At 31.6% G+C, this 18,753-nt stretch overlaps 1 protein-coding gene across 1 annotated transcript; it reads left to right on the forward strand.

Annotated features, from left to right (window-relative positions):
* Positions 1 to 9,597: 9,597 nt before the first annotated feature.
* LOC136083579 (uncharacterized) lies at positions 9,598 to 15,472 on the forward strand. The gene is made up of 2 exons (XM_065802988.1): positions 9,598 to 9,755; positions 12,855 to 15,472. The coding sequence occupies exon 2, from the start codon at positions 13,210 to 13,212 to the stop codon at positions 15,397 to 15,399; it is 2,190 nt and encodes a 729-aa protein (XP_065659060.1). The 5' UTR covers positions 9,598 to 9,755; positions 12,855 to 13,209; the 3' UTR covers positions 15,400 to 15,472.
* Positions 15,473 to 18,753: the final 3,281 nt, after the last annotated feature.

Here is an 18,753-nt window from a genome sequence, read left to right on the forward strand (position 1 = left end):
CATCTTATAAGCGTAGAAATATAATGAAGAAAGCTAAATATAAAAAAGAACGCTGGAAACTGAAGTTGAAGCTTGTCTTGCTCGAGAAAGAAAACGGAAATTTCAAGCTAAGACCAATGAATCAGCTGAACAACAAGCATCTTGGCTAAAAAAAGAAGAGAACGATATGTTAAGACAAGGACGGCTGAAACAGAAGAAGGTAGAGGCAGGCGTATTGCTAAATGAAAAGAATACCGAAAAAAAGCATTGTAGTGACGAACAATTAAACGATGTCTCCTCTTTATCTGACGAAATTAACCATCCCATCAAAAGAAAAAAAGTGAAAATTGTTATTAAAAAGTTCAAAACAATAAATATATAAAATGCATGAATTCATTTGCTTTGCATTGATAAATATGGTTAATATATGCTTGATAAATAAAGTTGGGTGTTTAATGAATTTTTATTATTACTTTAATTCACTCCTACTCAATATGCTCCAGTCCACTCCCTATCGGTCCATGAAAATTATAAATAGTACTACTATTTATAAATTCTATGGAACGATAGTAGTTATAACTCAAACAAAAGAAACCAATGCCCTCGTGTCCATCATAGTACATATTTCTGATTTTATATTTATTTATGTTTCAGGTGAAATGAAGAAAAAAAAAAGGCAACATGGTAATACAAATCTGGTGCTGAAAAAAAAGCTCAAAAACGACAATATGAATTGAAAGCAGCTGGTAATGATCCAAAACAATTAAAGTTAAAAGCAGGTCTCGCGTCAGTGCAAGTGCCACAAACACAGAGAAAAGCTGAGACACCTTTTACAGCAACAGAGAATGTAGAATTAACATTAACATCCATTATGAATATCATAAGTAAGCCAATTATTGAAACAGAGCCAAAAACAGGGGTTAGTGACCAAGTATAAGAAACAGACAATAATCAAGATTTCAAAATTGCAGCAGATTAAGGAACAGAACTACAACATTCAGAAACCAAAATATTACTGAAACTGAGAGAGTGACTCTAGAAATGGGTATAAAGTGCCTGTAATTGTAGCGGCGGACCTAACTATGGCAGCAAAGATTGTTCCGACGCAACCAGAAAACGTTTTAAATGTCAACGAAAATGATCCATCTAAATTTTTAGAGCTGAAAAATGCAAAGATGGTTGATAAAAAGCAATTTTTTGTATTAGGGCCAAACCAGCCAACAAAACATTCAAGGTTATCTAAGTAATACACTGAATCAGTTAAATTTAATGACATTAAATTTGTGCAAAAAAGGTCATGGCTAACCTACTCTCTATCACTAGACAAAATTTTTTGCATTGTTTGTTTATGCTTTGGATCAAGAGAGGACACAAATTCTTTACAGGATGGGTTTGATAATTGGTCAAACTTAAGTCATATCATAAGAAAGCACTGTACCCAGAAAATTATCAGACTCCACAATTTACAAAATATTAAACATGGAAACCATGAGAAACCTTAACAAAAACGTAAAGAAGCGGAGAAACTACATCAGTACCTAATACGAGTTATTGATGCTATTCCGTATTTGATCGCAGAGAGTATTTCTTTACGTGGAAATGAGAAAACCAACTTTTAAAATGACTCTGAAAAAAGTGAAGTCTTTTAATGTGGTGTGGGTAAATTTCTAAATTTGTTAAACTTACTCAGTCAGTATGTTAAGGTGCTTTATAAAAAACTTTCAAATATTCGCAGTACTCAAAAACAATCTGCTGGAAGTGGTGCAAGAATTACGTTTCTTTCTAATTATACATAAAACAAGCTAATTCATAATATGACACAGATGGTCAAGAAGGATATTTCAGAAGAGGTAAATAGTTTAATATTCTTTTCACTATCTGCTGATGACACCACTGATATTGCACTCTGTGAGAAAACTTCTATAGTATTACGTTATGCTTCGCTTGCTGTAGTGAAGACCGTTGTAAAGGAACGTTTGATTTTAATGGTTGAAACTGAAAAAACTACTGTTGAAGGAATAAATGAAAAAATCAAAGATGAACTTTAATCAAATAATGTTGATATTCAAAAGTGTGTGGGTATGCCTTTTGATGGTGTGAGCAATATGCAAAGAATAAACAAAGGAGTTGCAACACATTTGAAGCAATGTTCTCTCATGGTAATAAATATTTATTGTGGATCTCATGGAACAAATCTGATTATGAAAGTTTGTGCAAAATCTTCTGTTGTTTCTGTTAACCTTTTTGGAAGAGAAAACAAACCCGGTGATGTGCAGAAATTAAAGACTTTTCTATACGGAAACTCAAGGAAACAAAATAATATATTTGAGAAGTGCAAATCTTTTTTTGAGGATGTTATTTGCGGTAGTGGTGTATTGGTAGAGCGTTTGCTTCATAGGCGAGAAGTTCCGAGCTCGATCCCCACCACGTCCCTGGTGGTACTTGATTCTCTGGGCAGCGGCCATGGTTCGGAGTTATAGAGTTAAAAGAGGGTTAAAACCACCTTAGTAGCCTCCCCGTCTGTGGTGGCCTTCTCGGCCTTGGGGAGATAAAAAAAAAAAGAAAGAAAGTAAATTAGTCTCTTAAACTGGCTGCTACCCACAGTGTTTGTTTCAGTGCTTTACTCTATGTCACCGACAGCTGACACTTAACCCTTCAGTAATCGATTGTCTTAAAAAATTTCAAATGACATGGAATTTAAAATGAATATTCAAAGTGAAGCACAAGGTCTTTTATCCCAATTTCAGTCATACGAAACAATTGTGACATGTCTCTTCAAAGAAATTTTTACTATCTTGGGTCCCCTAAATAAAATTCTTCACGGAGAAACACTAGATTTTTCTATAGGTATAATGTCTGTCGGTGTATCACTGGAAAAGCTTTAAGTACTAAGGGGCAGTGCTGGCTAAAATGCTATTTGATCTGCTGTTAAAATTGCAACTGAAGTTCAGCTTGAACAGCAAACATTTGTTGAGAAAAGGACTCGTAGAAAGAAACGATTGGACCTCGAAGAAACAGAAGATGAGCGGCTTACTTAGGCTAAAGATCAGTGTCTAGCAGAAGTGTTTTATACTGTAGTAGATTCAGCAACTGCAGATCTTGTTGACAAATTTTCTTCACAGCAGAAATTTTTAGAAAGCATAGACATAGACATATAGGCATGAAGAATATGAGTGAAAATATTAGTCATAATTTTCATAACTTTAATTCACAAGAAAAAATTCAATCAGTGCTTGATTGAATTCGAATCAGTTTGAATGAATTCACATTCAAATTGATTCATTCGAATCAATTTGAATAATTTTGTGCAGATCTGCAGAAAGACTGCTAAGATGGATGACAAATCTTTGCGATCTTCCTCACCATTTACATTTTTATGCTTAACACTATGTTAGATGCTGTATTCCACTCTTTTGTAGTTCTATACAAGATATTCATTACAATTCCAACAAATTAAGCAGAGCGTGAGAAAGTTTTCAGCAAACTGAAACTTGCCAAAACTCGTCTAGCAAATCGGTTGACATCAGAGCATGTTGGGGATTGTGTTCTCTTGTCAGTGGGATATGAGAAAATGTGGGATTTGACGCATTCAGATATAATAAAAAACTATGCTGAAACAAATGAGTTACGTAATACTTTGTATCCATAAAAACATTTTTTAGTATAAATATAATTTTCCTTGATCGCTTATTTGTCTCTTGTTAAGAGAACTTCACCAGGCCCCTCTTTTGGAAATTCGTACCTGCTTTTCAGGTGCCATCACGTCCCTGTTTGGGCCTATTGATTTTCTCGTCTTCCAATTGGATATAAGAGATAAAACTTCAGAAATATTGGAGATAGGAGTAGACTATGTAAATTTGGATATTTAAGATATTTTCTATAGTTTATGTAAGACGAATGAATATTGGATTTAAGTTTTTGTGCGACGTTCGTAAAAAAAGTGCTAAACTTTTCAGAGTTTTCATAAGATTTGGTACAGTTATATTTCAATTTAAAGCCGATTCAGTTATAGTTCAATTTGAAGCCGAGAAAATCAATAGGCTCAAATAGGGGAGTGGTGGCACCTGAAAAGCAGGTACGAATTTTCAAAAGAGGGGCCCTTTGAAGTACTTTTAACGAAAGACAAATAAGCGATAAAGGAAAATTATATTTATACTAAAAAAAGTTTTTATGGATACAAAACATTACGTAACTCATTTGTATCAGCATAGTTTTTTATTATATCTGAATGCGTTAAATTCCACATTTTCTCATATATATCTTATATATATTATATATATTTATTATTATATATATATATCATATATATATATATATATTATCTTGTTAACAGTTGGGAGATGAGTGATTAGTGTATTTGACATTTATTAATATTACATTTTTATTAAGCTTAATTTAGGTAATTATTATGTTTGGAAGTAGTTTTAAATGTGTTTATGTTCCAAATAACTTTTGATCTTAACTTATTTAAAAAAAAAAATATTTGAATGCGTATTTGGATCGATTTTAAGATTCCCTTTGTAATCCAAGGTTAAATCGACGTTTGAAGTTCTTAATACTAATTTTTTTAACTGGGGCGTAGCGATTCAAAATCAGGGTTGTTTCAGAAATAAACGTTTGGAAGCTGTTTTCCATAAAATTATCCCAATTAATTTTTAATAAATCTGATTTGAAGTTTATTCTATTGAAGTTTTTAAAATTTCTGCGATATAAGTTGTGATTGCGTGGTACAAATAACTTATTAAAATTAGGACAAATACAAAATTGAGGTAAGTGATCAGAAACTGAAGTTGTCAAATTTCCTGAAATAATTTCATTAGCTATTAAATTAGAAAAAATATTGTCAATGATTGTAGCAGAGTGGTTAGTAATTCTGGCTGGCAAAGTGATAAAAGGGCTAATATTATAAAAAGAAAGCTTTAAGATCAATTTTATAAAAATAATTATTATTTAAAAATATTTTTTAAACGCAACGCATTGTTGGTTCAGTTGTAGAATTCTCGCCTGCCACGCGGGGTACCGAGGTTCTTATCCCCAACAATGCATATATTCTTTTAACTAACAGATTAAAATAATACGCTTTTTTAAAAGTAATACATTTATTCACTTTGGTTTGTTTGTTTGTTGGTTTCTTTGGTGTCCGCGCAACAAACACTAAATCTGCGGTAATAATAAAAGAAATACTCAAAACTTTAGTTTAGCGTAAATAAAAGAAATCGATTTTATTTTTTTTTATTTTTTTTTAAATTTTTTATGTCGCTGGCCATCATACTGTTTGTTTCCGATAAATTTTAAAAGAAATTTTCGTCCCGAAAGTTGATACTTTCCTTTTCCTCACTCTCCGTTTAAAGTGGATAGCAATCATTCTAAATTCTAATCATTTTAAGTTAAAGATTAGTATATTTATTATTTTATTCAGTCGAAATTTATAATTATCAATCTATAATTAAATCAATCAAAAAGGTATCAAAATAATTTAATTGTGAACCAGGGGCCTGGGAAACTTTTATAAATTGGGGGGCAACACTGAAAAGAGCGCATTCCTTTGGTGTACCCCCAAAAATAAATGTTGTTTTATATGTTTCTTTGGAGTTATACATATTAAAATTACATATTATTATTTCGTATTTGTTGAATAGAGAATATATGGGTACTATAGTACATATTAGATTCTATATAAAATGAGAATACAAAAGGCTGATAATAACCAGAAATAATTTATAATAGTATAAAATAGTTTAGGTTGTAGGTACATAAAACTGTATACACATGTAGTACTATAGTTCAAGTTCAAAATAAAGGCACTAAAATCCGAATAAATTTGTTCTATAAGGATGATCCCTACAGAATTCTGTTATCACTTTTTCTGGATTAAATTGGTTTGCATAGTTTGAATAGATGTGTATCATTGCCAAATTATTCAGCCTCTGCTGTTTCATCGTCGTTCTCAGAAAAGTTTTGAGTCTTCTCATTGTTGAAAATGCTCGTTCACTAACAGCATTTGTTGCTGGAGTAACTAGAATCAGCTTGAGCAATTTGACAACTTCACAAATAGAAGATAATTGAGAAGAGGAAAACTGTGTGAGATGTGAGACAACATCACTGACATACCTTGGAACTTCATGAAACATTGTTCTGTATAGCCTAAGTTGCACCTCTAGTAAGTCCGTGTCAATATCTGAGTATGTCTTCTTTATCCATGCTATGGTATCTGTGACATCTTCAGAAAGCAAAAGTTTCTCCAGCTTTTCAAGTTGTTTCTGTCCTGCTTGATCAAAATGATATTTGATAGTGTCAACAGAAGAATCAATTACATTGTAGTATGTGGCACAATAGTACTGAATGGCTGTCTCAACATAATGATATGTGGTACTGCAACCCTCCTGATACGGTGCTGGCATCTTCCTTTTTCTCGGAAGCTTGGATTCCTCGAGGTCCGGGAAATCGTTAGGATGCTTCTGAATTTTTTGCCACCACAAATTGAACCACTCCTCATTTCACATATCCATGAGTGTTTTGACAGTCAACATTGCAATGTCCCTTCCTTCAGAAGCAGACACACGTGTCTGTTGAAGGGTTTTAGATAAGTTATCAGTAATCATAAAAATACGACAACTAAGATGTAGAGCAAAGAAAAAGCTTGCTGGATAGTTTGAGTGCACAATTACGCGCTGACTTTTCTTCCTCTGACAAATATAGAACTTTGACATTTATGTCTTGAATAGCATTCACAAAATCATTAACTGATTGGATTTCAATTTTTTCAGACTTTACTCTATTGGTTGCCAAACGCTTTACAGTAGCCCCAACGCCATCGACAACTCCTTTGCCGTGCATTGCTGCAAAAAAATGCCAAAATATTATTCTGTTAAATTTCTTTTCAAAGTGCATTATTGCGCTTATCACGACTTTATTTTTAAACTGCGATGTAGCATCATCGCTAAAAATGTGAATTTCTTGGGTATTAAATGAAATAAACTCCAATAAATTATCCAAATTTGCAATTAAGGAGGTCTTTGTGTGATCCAGAGAGTCAGATACAATGGTGAAAGTTTTAAGATTTTTTTGCCATATAGCTGCAGTTAAAAGAGAAATTTGATTTTGGCCATAGTGTGCTGCTTGAGGCTCATTCTGACTAAAACACTTAAAATTTTCTGCATAGTCAACCTGAATAGTAGCAACATTCAATGATGGATTCATGGATTTAGTAATGCTTAGTTTAAAACATTTAAATAGGTTACCCTTGATATTGGCATGAGTTGTGAATTTTTCTCTCATACTCATAATGTGAGCAATCAATTCTTTACCACTTCCAAACTTTTTAACTTTTTCGATTACAGCGTAACGCTTTTCATTTGGTTTCTGCTACCGGTACCAACTTGTTTCAAAGTTAAGGGGTTCAATGGTGGCCAGGAATTGCTGGAAAAACTTTAGATCTTTGCATTTGTTGCATTTGTTGTTGAAACAATCATTTAATGAGTCCTAACAAACAAAATTTTGAGACATATCTTTCCCAATTTTAATGTTAGACAACAGTAAACGATCAACTTTCACCAAGGAATCTAAAGCAAATCGCATATTTTCGTGGTAAGTACAAACGCATACATTATGAGGCAAGTTTGCGATAGATCGAACGTTTACTGGTCGTAGTTCACAAAACCTGCTTAACCAATCATGATATGCAAGTGATCATGGTTAAAAGAAGGTGACGAGTTTGGATCTTAATCTTCTTTCCATTTTCAATTACTGATACAATGTCCCCAACATTTAGAGACAGTCGACTAATGTCATCTTCGCAGTAGAAACTTTTTACTTTTATTTCTACTTCAGTTAAAGCTGGATTATTCACGCTATTTAATGGAAGAGTAGTTTCTTTGTTGAATGATCCATTCAGCAATGTGGCTAGGACTTCGTAAGGTTGTGTGGGATCTTTGGGCAATGATTTTTGAACTTTCTTGAGCAATTTCCCTTTTGTTTGAACACTCATAATGGTAGAAAAATTAACTGTTTTTTCAGAATCTTTCTTTTTGATTCGATACTTTCGGAATCTTTCCTTTATTTTTTCTCTTTCTTTTTTTTTCCGGATCTTGTTTTATTCGTTGACGATGAGCTTTTTGGTGATCAGCATTCATACATTTTTTCCGTTCGGAATCACACTGGCAGCTTGATAAGTTTTAACTCTCTGTTTAGAACTTTTAGCCATTTTAAAATGCAAAGCAAATTTTGCTAAGTTTTGCTAGAATAACTTTTAATTAATCAAAACTTATTGACGTATAAAGAATAAAAAAAAAAACTTTAGGGGATTGCGATGTAAAATAGTTTTCGTCTTTATAAATAACCATAACTTTAAAAATTTTTTGTTTTTTTAAACCCCTTGGGAGTTGTGATGAAAGACGTTTTTTTTCTGTTAAAAAACTATACGAAAAAAGCGCTTAAACTTTTCTAAATAAATGTAGTTTTAACTTACATTACACAAATTTAAAATTAAAATGTGCCTTAACTAAGCATCGTTATTCAAAAATCTTAACGTATAAATATAAGATTTAATATTCTTTCACATATAATATTACAAAATTTAAGTTTTCAAATTAAATTTTAGAAAAAACAAAACTTGATCATGTTTTTGTTAACTTACGTTACATGAAAATTGCAAAAAGTTATTTTATTATTTTTTTTAAAAATATTTATTTTTTAAAGAAAAAAATCTGACCAACAAGAAATTGAACATCTTAGCTCCATTATCACTTTAAAATATTTCGGAATATACAAAAAAAATCATGGGTATAATAACATTTTACAGTGTTACTTTTTTAACATGCATCAATGAGAAAAACCGTAACTTTCGGAACCATAAAAATGACTTAAATACATTTATTTTAGAACTAAAGGTATATTTTAAATAAACATTCATATGTCTACATCAATATTCATTTGTTAAAAACTGACAAAAAAGAGTTTAAAATTTGACTACTTTTTCAGTTTCCGCCGTGGAATTGCCCATATATATTTTTAAATAGATATATTTTAAACAATTTTTTTCAGGGGCAATAATTTTTTAAAAGCACAACTAAAAAGGGCGCCATCATTTTTTTCTCGGGGGCTCTGGTCCACCCGGGCCCCCCCGGTTCCGAGGCCCATGGTAGTAGTAGTAGTAGTAGTAATAGTAGTAGTAGTAGTAGTAGCAGCAGTAGTAGTAGTAGTAGTAGTAGTAGTAGTAGTAGTAGTAGTAGTAGTAGTAGTAGTAGTAGTAGTAGTAGTAGTAGTAGTAGTAGTAGTAGTAGTAGTAGTAGTAGTAGTAGTAGTAGTAGTAGTAGTAGTAGTAGTAGTAGTAGTAGTTGTAGTAGTAGTAGTAGTAGTTTATTTGCACAATGTGCAAATAAAAGCAACAGTTAATTATTTACACGTTCAAAATTTACTTTATATTTTAAAAAAATACTTTGTATTAGTTTTTAGCACCACTTTATTTTAAAAATTTAAAGTTTTTTTAATCAAGTAAACAAGTTAATCTTTTTTATATTTCTAAAAAAAAAGGTAATCTTTTTTTAACATTATTTCTAGAAAACGTTAATCTTTCTTTTATATTTATTACATACCTTAACGATGCGTAATAACTGCATTAATAGTAACAGCAGCAGAAATATGTTTGTAAAAGCAATAGAAAGTCATTTATACATTTGAAATTTACAGGTAATTTATATTAATTTTTAGCACCACTTTATTTCAAAAGGAAATGGAATCAAATCAAGAACGTTGTCAAGAATTTGATTGTTTTAAAGGTAACTTTTCACTTACACCCCGAATAATCATTTACACCCCGGGTACTTTTTATTCTACGTTTTAACAATTAAATTATTTAACATATATTGTGTATATCACAAAAATTTAGTAAAGGAAAACTATAAGATTTTAATAACATTAAAAAGATAAACATTATTATTTATATAAAAAAATGAATTCTAAAAATCATTACTTTTACAGTTTTGTAAACCAAACAGGTAATAGAAGAAGATTTTAAACAATGTGGAAGCTTTTAACTGTTTTTATCATTACACTGTAAAAGCTTTGACTTTTTTTTTCATCAAACTTTGCAGAACAAAACACTTCTTTGTGCAATAAGGCTTCGATCTTCATTGCGGTCTTTATTGAGACAACTTAATTGTTTAGAAGTTTCTTATTCCTGCACTTCAAAGCTTCCCAATAAAATATCCCAATCAGCAGGTTTTTAGCATTTGTCACATGATGACTGTTGATAACTTTTTTGTGCATGGATTAAGACTTGCAATACCAGCTGTTACGCTTAAAAGATTGCTAGCCAGTGTTTTAAAACAAAAATTTGATTAGATCAAGTTTGATCTTCTTTTTAAAAATCAGAACACAAAGCTACTTCCTCTCTGCCTAGGAACACGGAATTTAAAAAAAAACTTTAATTTGATTTAAATAAAGAAATACTTATATACATATAGCAAAAAATAAAAAATTTAAAAGGAAACCTTTGCGTTGCATAAAGAGAGCATATAAAAACAGACATGGACTTAAAGAAGATGCAGATGACTGGTCTAACCACAATCTTTTCATAAAAAACTTTTAACAATAAAATATTGAAGTGTATGAATAAAAATAAGTTATAATAGTTATAGAATGTCAGGAATTAAGAAAATGGAATTTCATTTGTCGCTTAAAAGAAAGAAAAATGTTTTTCAAACTACTATAGCGGTATAAAGTAAGTATACACCATTGAGTTTTGCATACATTTATTATTTTAAGCAATTAAAAACACTGTAAATTGTTGCAAACACAATTTTTATTTATCAGAATCATCAAAAACAACACTCTGTATCAAGAACATGCAGTTTGATCAATATTTAGTATGGTAACCTCGCGCTTTAATAACATGTTTCATACGGTTTGGTATTGACTCAAACAGGCGAGTAATTGTAACATCATCAATATTGTTCCATGCATCTTGCAAAATTAACCAAAGACTATCCAAGTTAAATGGCCTCTTTCCTTCAATGTTCTTTGCCATAACGCTCCACAAATTTTCAATCGGATTCATGTCCGGGCTCTGAGCAGGCCAATCAAGTACTGCCACCTGATTACGCCGAAGAAAATCTGTGACAGTCTTGGCCTTGTGGCATGTTGCATTGTCATGCTGAAAGAAGAACGAGTTAAGTTGCCCAAACAGTGCACTAGCAGAAGGAAACATTGTGTTTTGTAGTACATCAATGTACTGGTGTTGGTTCATACTAAAGGTGCCCAAGCCCATAGCCAGACATACACCCCCAAATCAATAAACCCTTTCCTCCATGCTTGACAGTTGGCACAATACAGTTTTTACTGAATTTTTCACCAACTCATCTTCGCACAATTACTCGTTTGGAACTAAGGAACAACTCAAAAGAACTTTCATCACTGAACAGGACATGTTTCCAATCATCTACTGTCAAGTCTTTGTGTGCTTTGGCAAATGCCAATCGTCGACGAACGTTTGTAGCTGAAAGCAGTGGCTTCTTTGCAGCCACACATCCACGAAGACCTGCTTTCAGAAGGCGCTGACGTACAGTTCGAGTTGCGATAGTTTATCTATTATTTTCCAGTTTCGATATGTTTATCTATTATTTTCTTAATACCCATTGGTGTTGCTTTAAGTTCTCTGGCTATTTTTCTTAAACTTGCACCTGTTTCTGCCAAGAACACTGCGCGAAGTCTTTCTTCTGTTGTCAGTCGACGATATTTGGGCATACCTTCAAATATAAAAATGAGTAATTACACAAAATATATCAGACAAATGGCCAAATATGAATAATGAAAAACCAAAGACATTAATTAATCAGTATTAGCTTAAACTAACAAATTGTAACTAAAAATTTTCTAAAACCCAACATGCATCTCAACAATGGATAATAATAATTTATTAATGACTTGGCCTAAAGTCAAAACTGGTCAGAACCATCTTGAAAGTTTTTAGGACAATAAAAAAAAGTTATTTGTTAATTGTTATTAAAAACTTAATTATAATAACAATACTATAACATTGTAAAACAATTACTAACCTTGTCTTCAAAATTTGCACAATTAAACAATACAAAGTTAACTCTTTAAAGTTTAATTTTTAGTACACAACATGAGTCACACTTGCTATTGTAAACAGGAAGTGCAAAGAATATTGATTAAGTAAATTCACAGAATGCAATAATTGCTTCTATTATGTTTCTAAAAATAAGAAATACCACATTAAACTATTATTTTTACGATTTGGGTAGAGTGTATACTTACTTTCTGCCGCAATAGTAAGTTTACTACTCCCAATACAGTTAAAATGAAATAAACTAATTTTTTAGATTTGTTTTTATTAGCTTTGTTGCACCAATATAAAGTATAATTTACAAAATATACATATATAAAAAAAATAGATTTGTAAAAAAAACAAAATTTTTAAATATGCATTAGTAGGAAATATTATATCATAAAGCAGAAACTTAATCTGTTAAAAAAAAAAATTTGTTAACAGATTAGATAAAACTTTTTTTGTTTTTTTGTTTATAAGTTTTTTAGATGTATTCTCAAGAGTAACAATAATTAGTTTACGAAGTATCGTGTTTTACAAAGATCTTCATATTAAGTTTGGTTTACAGATTTATATTTTGTAATTTTATAAAATTTTTATAGTATATTTTCATCAAACTTTGTTTTAAACTACTTTTTTTTAAACAAATACAGTTTTATAATTTTTTTAAATTTTCGTTTATTGATTTTTTAAAAATAACGCGTTGCAGTTTAAAAACTTCAATCTTTAAATAGATAAATAATATTACCGTATATTGAAATAATAAAATGATCACACATAATAATAATAATTATACGTTCAATATTAGGTGTTCAACGCGACAAACTACTTCACGAAATTCATCGTCATTTTTTACAAGACACAAAAAAGTCGGCTTTAGTGCTATATGGAATGTCAGGTGTTGGAAAGACAGAAATTGTCAAAAATTACTGTGAAATTTATTCTGACTTCTTCAAAAACATTGTCTGGATAGATGCAGCATTTGGAAAATTACAAACTTCTATAAGAAATCGTTGTCAAATGTTAGGATTTGTTGTTCATGATTCGATAGGTGAATATTTTAATATAGAAGTAACTGTTGAAAAAATTCACAACTATTTCATAAAAGAAAAAACTTTGTACATTTTTGACAATGTTGCGATGAAAGTGTTAAAGGTTTGAATATGTACATTTCAAGGAAAGCGAACTCGTTTACTTTAATTACCTCGCAATGGAGAACGTGGTCGAACAATATAAATAAAATGTTTGTCGATGTTTTTTCATCTGAAGAAGCATTTGCTTATGTGAAAAATAAAATTAAAGAATACACGGATGAAAACATAAAAAACTTAATTAAAGAACTTGGTTATCATCCGTTTACTATAACGCAGGCAATTAAATATATAAATATACATAAAGTCTCCATAGAAAAATATATAGATCGATATAGACAGAAACCCTTAGAAATATTAGACACTGATAACTTTCGTTCTGAAGATGAATCAAAGTCTGCAATAAAAGCAATCAATTTAGTTTTGTTCAAATTAAAAAAAACTAAACTTATTCCATTAGAATTACTTAACTGTTTATCTCATTGCGATGGTCAAAATATAAGTAAAGAATTTATAATCCAAATCTTAAATCAAATGAATATAAAAGAAGAACATTCAATAGATGAAATCATTGGGTTACTAATGAGTTATTCGTTACTAAATTGTTTCGATGATAACAAATATTCAATGCACGAACTGACACAGTTGACGTGTAAATATTTTCAAATTACTAATTCAAGTACAAATACGTATATTGATCTAATAGAAAGTTATTTTAAATTTGAGTTAAACCAAGTGAAGGATCATGTGGATTTCGGAAATCATATTGTTTTTCATTTTCTCTATATGTTTCGTATTAACGAAAAAAGAATGTCAAAAACCTTCCATCATATGACAACTTCTATCAAAAAGTTATTAGTATGTAAAGGTTTATTTGATGAAGCAATCGAAATATTAAAAGCTATTCAAAGTTTTAATACAGAAACTTATGGTGAAAATAATAAACTCACGCTTGATACAAAACATAATATCGCAAGTTGTTTGAAGAATATGGGAAAATATAACGAAGCTTTAGAAACTAATTATTATGTTGAGAAAATACGAATTGAAATTTTAGGTATCAACCATCCAGATACAATGACAACAAAACATAACATCGCAAGCTGTTTGATGAATATGGGAAAATATAACAAAGCTTTAGAAATTTATAATTATGTTGAGAAAAAAAGAACTGAAATTTTAGGAATCAACCATCCAGATACAATGACAACAAAACATAATATCGCAAACTGTTTGCACGATATGGGGAAATATAACAAAGCTTTAGAAATTTATTATTCTGTTGAGAAAATACGAACTGAAATTTTAGGCATCAACCATCCAGATACAATGGCAACAAAATATAATATCGCAAACTGTTTGATGAAAATGGGAAAATATAACGAAGCTTTAGAAAATTATTATTCTGTTGAGAAAATACAAACTGAAATTTTAGGTATCAACAATCCAGATACAATGGCAACAAAACATAATATCGCAAACTGTTTGATGAAAATGGGAAAATATAACGAAGCTTTAGAAATTTATTATTCTGTTGAGAAAATACAAACTGAAATTTTAGGTATCAGCCATCCAGATACAATGACAACAAAACATAATATCGCAAGCTGTTTGATGAATATGGGAAAATATAACAAAGCTTTAGAAATTTATTATTTTGTTAAGGAAATACGAACTGAAATTTTAGGTATCAACCATCCAGATACAATAAGAACAAAACATAATATCGCAATCTGTTTGATGGATATGGGAAAATCTAACGAAGCTTTAGAAATTGATTATTCTGTTGAGAAAATACGAACTGAAATTTTAGGTATCAACCATCCAGATACAATAAGAACAAAACATAATATCGCAATCTGTTTGATTGTTATGGGAAAATCTAAAGAAGCTTTAGAAATTTATTATTCTGTTGAGAAAATACAAACTGAAATTTTAGGTATCAACCACCCAGATACAATAAGAACAAAACATAGTATCGCAATCTGTTTGCACGATATGGGAAAATATAACAAAGCCTTAGAAATTTATTATTCTGTTGAGAAAATACAAACTGAAATTTTAGGTATCAACCATCCAGATACAATAAGAACAAAACATAGTATCGCAATCTGTTTGCACGATATGGGAAAATATAACAAAGCCTTAGAAATTTATTATTCTGTTGAGAAAATACAAACTGAAATTTTAGGTATCAACCATCCAGATACAATAAGAACAAAACATAATATCGCAATCTGTTTGAAGAATATGGGAAAATAAAATAGAAAATAAGTTGTTTAAGAATTAGTTAAATGTAATTTTATTTTACATTTATAAGTGAAAGTTTTATTAATCTGTTGATAAAATAAAAGACGAATCTTCCCTTAATAGTAAGAGAACGCCTTTAAGTATTTTTTCAATTAAATTGTATATTTCTTTAATATTTATTAGCAATTCAGTTGCGTATTTTCAAGTAAAATAGAGAAAGTTTGTCATCTTATTAATAATGAATATATGTTTATATTCTATTAATTGCTGATCATGTTAGTATTTAATTAAATTCGGATATACAATAACAATTGTGATTTCTGGTAAGTTTGTCGATATATCACGAATACTTTTGATTTTATCAGTTGATTTGTAACTCACGTATTTAGAAAATGCAACTGTACTCGATGATTTTGGCACATATGGTCATGTCAGTAGACCGCTACAGTGTGGGGCACTACTGAACAAAAATAACGGGGCACCGCTAAACGTGTTCAGGTGTACCCCCCTGTTTGTTTGTCATGCGCTCATAGGTCATGTTTGACTTTACAATAGTCTTTCGCCTAATTAGGGCTACGATGCTGTTATTAATTCTTAGATCTGCAGTTCATTAGCCCTATATATATATATATATATATATATATATATATATATATATATATATATATATATATATATATATATATATATATATATATATATATATATATATATATATATATATATATATATATATATATATATATATATATATATATATGTGAGTTACAAATAAGTTCGATCCAGGGTTTGCGAGACAGATGTTGGAAAAACCAGCAGTGCAGATATGTTGGCCGCATCTAAAGCTATCGTCAACCGAGACATGTCATTGTGTCAGGCTGCTAGTCACTATGGAATTGCAAAATCTACGCTATCCGGTTACGTAAAGAAGTTTAAGAACATTGGGAGTGACACTGTCGTTCGTTTTGAACCAAACTAATCATGTCGACAGGTTTTCACTAATGATGATGAGCAGTTGTTGGTTGAATATTTACTTACGGCGTCAGACTTCATCACGGTTTGTCGATGAAAGAAGCTCGTTCTCTGGCTTTTGAATTCGCACAGAAAAACAACAAAGTTGTTCCAAACAATTGGATACTGTAACAAACCGCAGGCAAAGACTGGCTATGGGGGTTTATGCGTCGTCATGTGACTTTGTTCCTTCGATCACCATAAGCAACAAGCTTGTCACGAGCTACTAGTTTTAACAGAACAAATGTTGGTGGTTTTTTTGACAATCTAATTGACGTCTGTCAGCGACATAAGTTCCAGCCTCATCAAATCTTTAATGTCGACGAAACTGGTGTCACAACTGTCCATTCACCTGGCAAGGTCATTACAGAAAGGGGAGCAAAACAGGTTGGTCAAGTAACATCGGCAGAACGTGGTACTCTCGTAACTGTATGCTGCACAGTTAATACAATTGGAAACTTCATACCGCCAGCATTCATCTTCTCACATATCTACTTTAAGTATCCAATGATAAAGAAGGCTCCCCCGGGAAGTTTAGGTCTTTCGCATCTTTCAGGGTGGATGGCGGCTTAAAACTGGGAACTGTACATGAAACACTTTATCAAATATGTCAAGTGTTTGAAAGAAGAACCTGTGCTGCTGGATATGGACAATCACGAAAGTCATTTATCAATAGCTTCACTAAAGCTAGCTAAAGACAGTGGCGTTGTACTTCTCTTTTTCCCACCGCATTGTTGCCATAAACTATAGCCTCTCGACAGGTCCGTCTATGGACCCTTTAAACGATTTTACAACAATGCTTGTGCAGGCTATATGGCAAGTCATCCAGACCAGCCGATAACTATTTATGGAATCGCAAAGTTAGTTGGACAGGCTTTCCCACTGGCATTTACTGCTGCAAACATTACTTCTGTATTTAGAGTGTCAGGTATATATCTTTTTAACTGTGATATTTTTGAGAGTAACGAGTTTCTATCATTATATGCAACAGACAGAGAAAATCCTGTAGAGAGCAGAAAAAGCTGTGAAGTCAGACCTGATACGGCAGACCACAGCACATTGCAGAGAGATATTGAATTTGAAGCTGAATCTGCACCGTCTTCATTAGTCCAGTCGGCACCTGCAGTTCAGTCTGCACCGTCTACATCAGTTCAGTCGCCACCTCCAGTTCAGTCTGCACCTACTGGGATCGTCATTCCGGCTGAGGTCAGGCCTTTTCCAAAAGTAGCACCACAAAAGACCACTGGAGAAAGACCACTGAAAGACCACGAAAGACCACTGGATGAAGACCACTGAAAGACCACGAAAGACCACTGGAGGAAAGAAAAAAGGTTCCACCAGAATTCTCACAGACACACCGGAGAAAAAAGCGTTGGAGAAAGCTATTCAAGCAAGATCTTCATCCAGCAAACGGAAGCTGAGCATGGACAGAAATAATAAGAAGATAAAACAAATGCCAAGACAAACAATCAATTGGAAGCTTTTTAGCTGTATTTTATAGTAATTTTATAGCTGTATGTTCTTTCGCCTGTTAGATAAGTATTGTGAATATAAGACGTTTGGTTTATTCAGTATAAATGGTTAAAGTTTTTGCCAACTGCATTTGTTCTTGCTTTTTATTGTTTTACTGGGCCTAATTTGTCATCAATTGTAGAAAATGTGTAATTTGTCATCAATTGTAGAAAATTTGTAATCAATTGTAGAAAATGCTAAGTTCAAGTGTGCCCCATCCCTGTTTCAACTGTGCCCCACCACGGGGCACAGCTGAACAATTTTGCGAACTTTGTAATAATGCATGTCACCTACAGAATACAACTATTTTTATCTTTGTTGGACATAATTTAATCCCACCAAAGATAGTTTTGTTTGTATTAAACTTCGGAGTAAAGTTACAAGCAGAAAAATTTTAGTAAATCAAAATTAAACAATTTTGTTCAGCTGTGCCCCACTCTCCCCTAATTAAAAATATTTAAAAAGTAACAATTTGATGTCAACTTGTCTTGACCTTGTACCCCAGTGCTGTCGAGATGAGGGGGGGGGGGGCAAATGAGACAGTTTGTCCCGGGTGGCAGATATGCAAGGGACGCCAAATGAAAAGAAGGTACCAAATAAAGCGGTTTTGTAGAAAAATTTTCAAATCCTAATGTTTGTGAAATATTTTTCACTCTTTTTAGAAACCCGAAATCTTTTATTTAAATAAGTATCAAGGAATGCAGTAGCAAGCATTATCAGACACTGAATATGCTAAATATTCTTTTATACGAGTTTCTTCATTTGTTGTTTTTTTTGAAAAATTCTGCTCGTTTAAACAACGATATTCGATGCACTGTATTGATGCACTGTATTGATGCACAT

The sequence above is a fragment of the Hydra vulgaris genome, chromosome 08, assembly GCF_038396675.1.
Source record: "Hydra vulgaris chromosome 08, alternate assembly HydraT2T_AEP".
Taxonomy (NCBI): domain Eukaryota; kingdom Metazoa; phylum Cnidaria; class Hydrozoa; order Anthoathecata; family Hydridae; genus Hydra; species Hydra vulgaris.

What these genes read in the sequence shown, in the direction of transcription:
- LOC136083579 (XM_065802988.1), top strand. Translation starts at nt 13,210, where the DNA reads ATGTACATTTCAAGGAAAGCGAACTCGTTTACTTTAATTACCTCGCAA.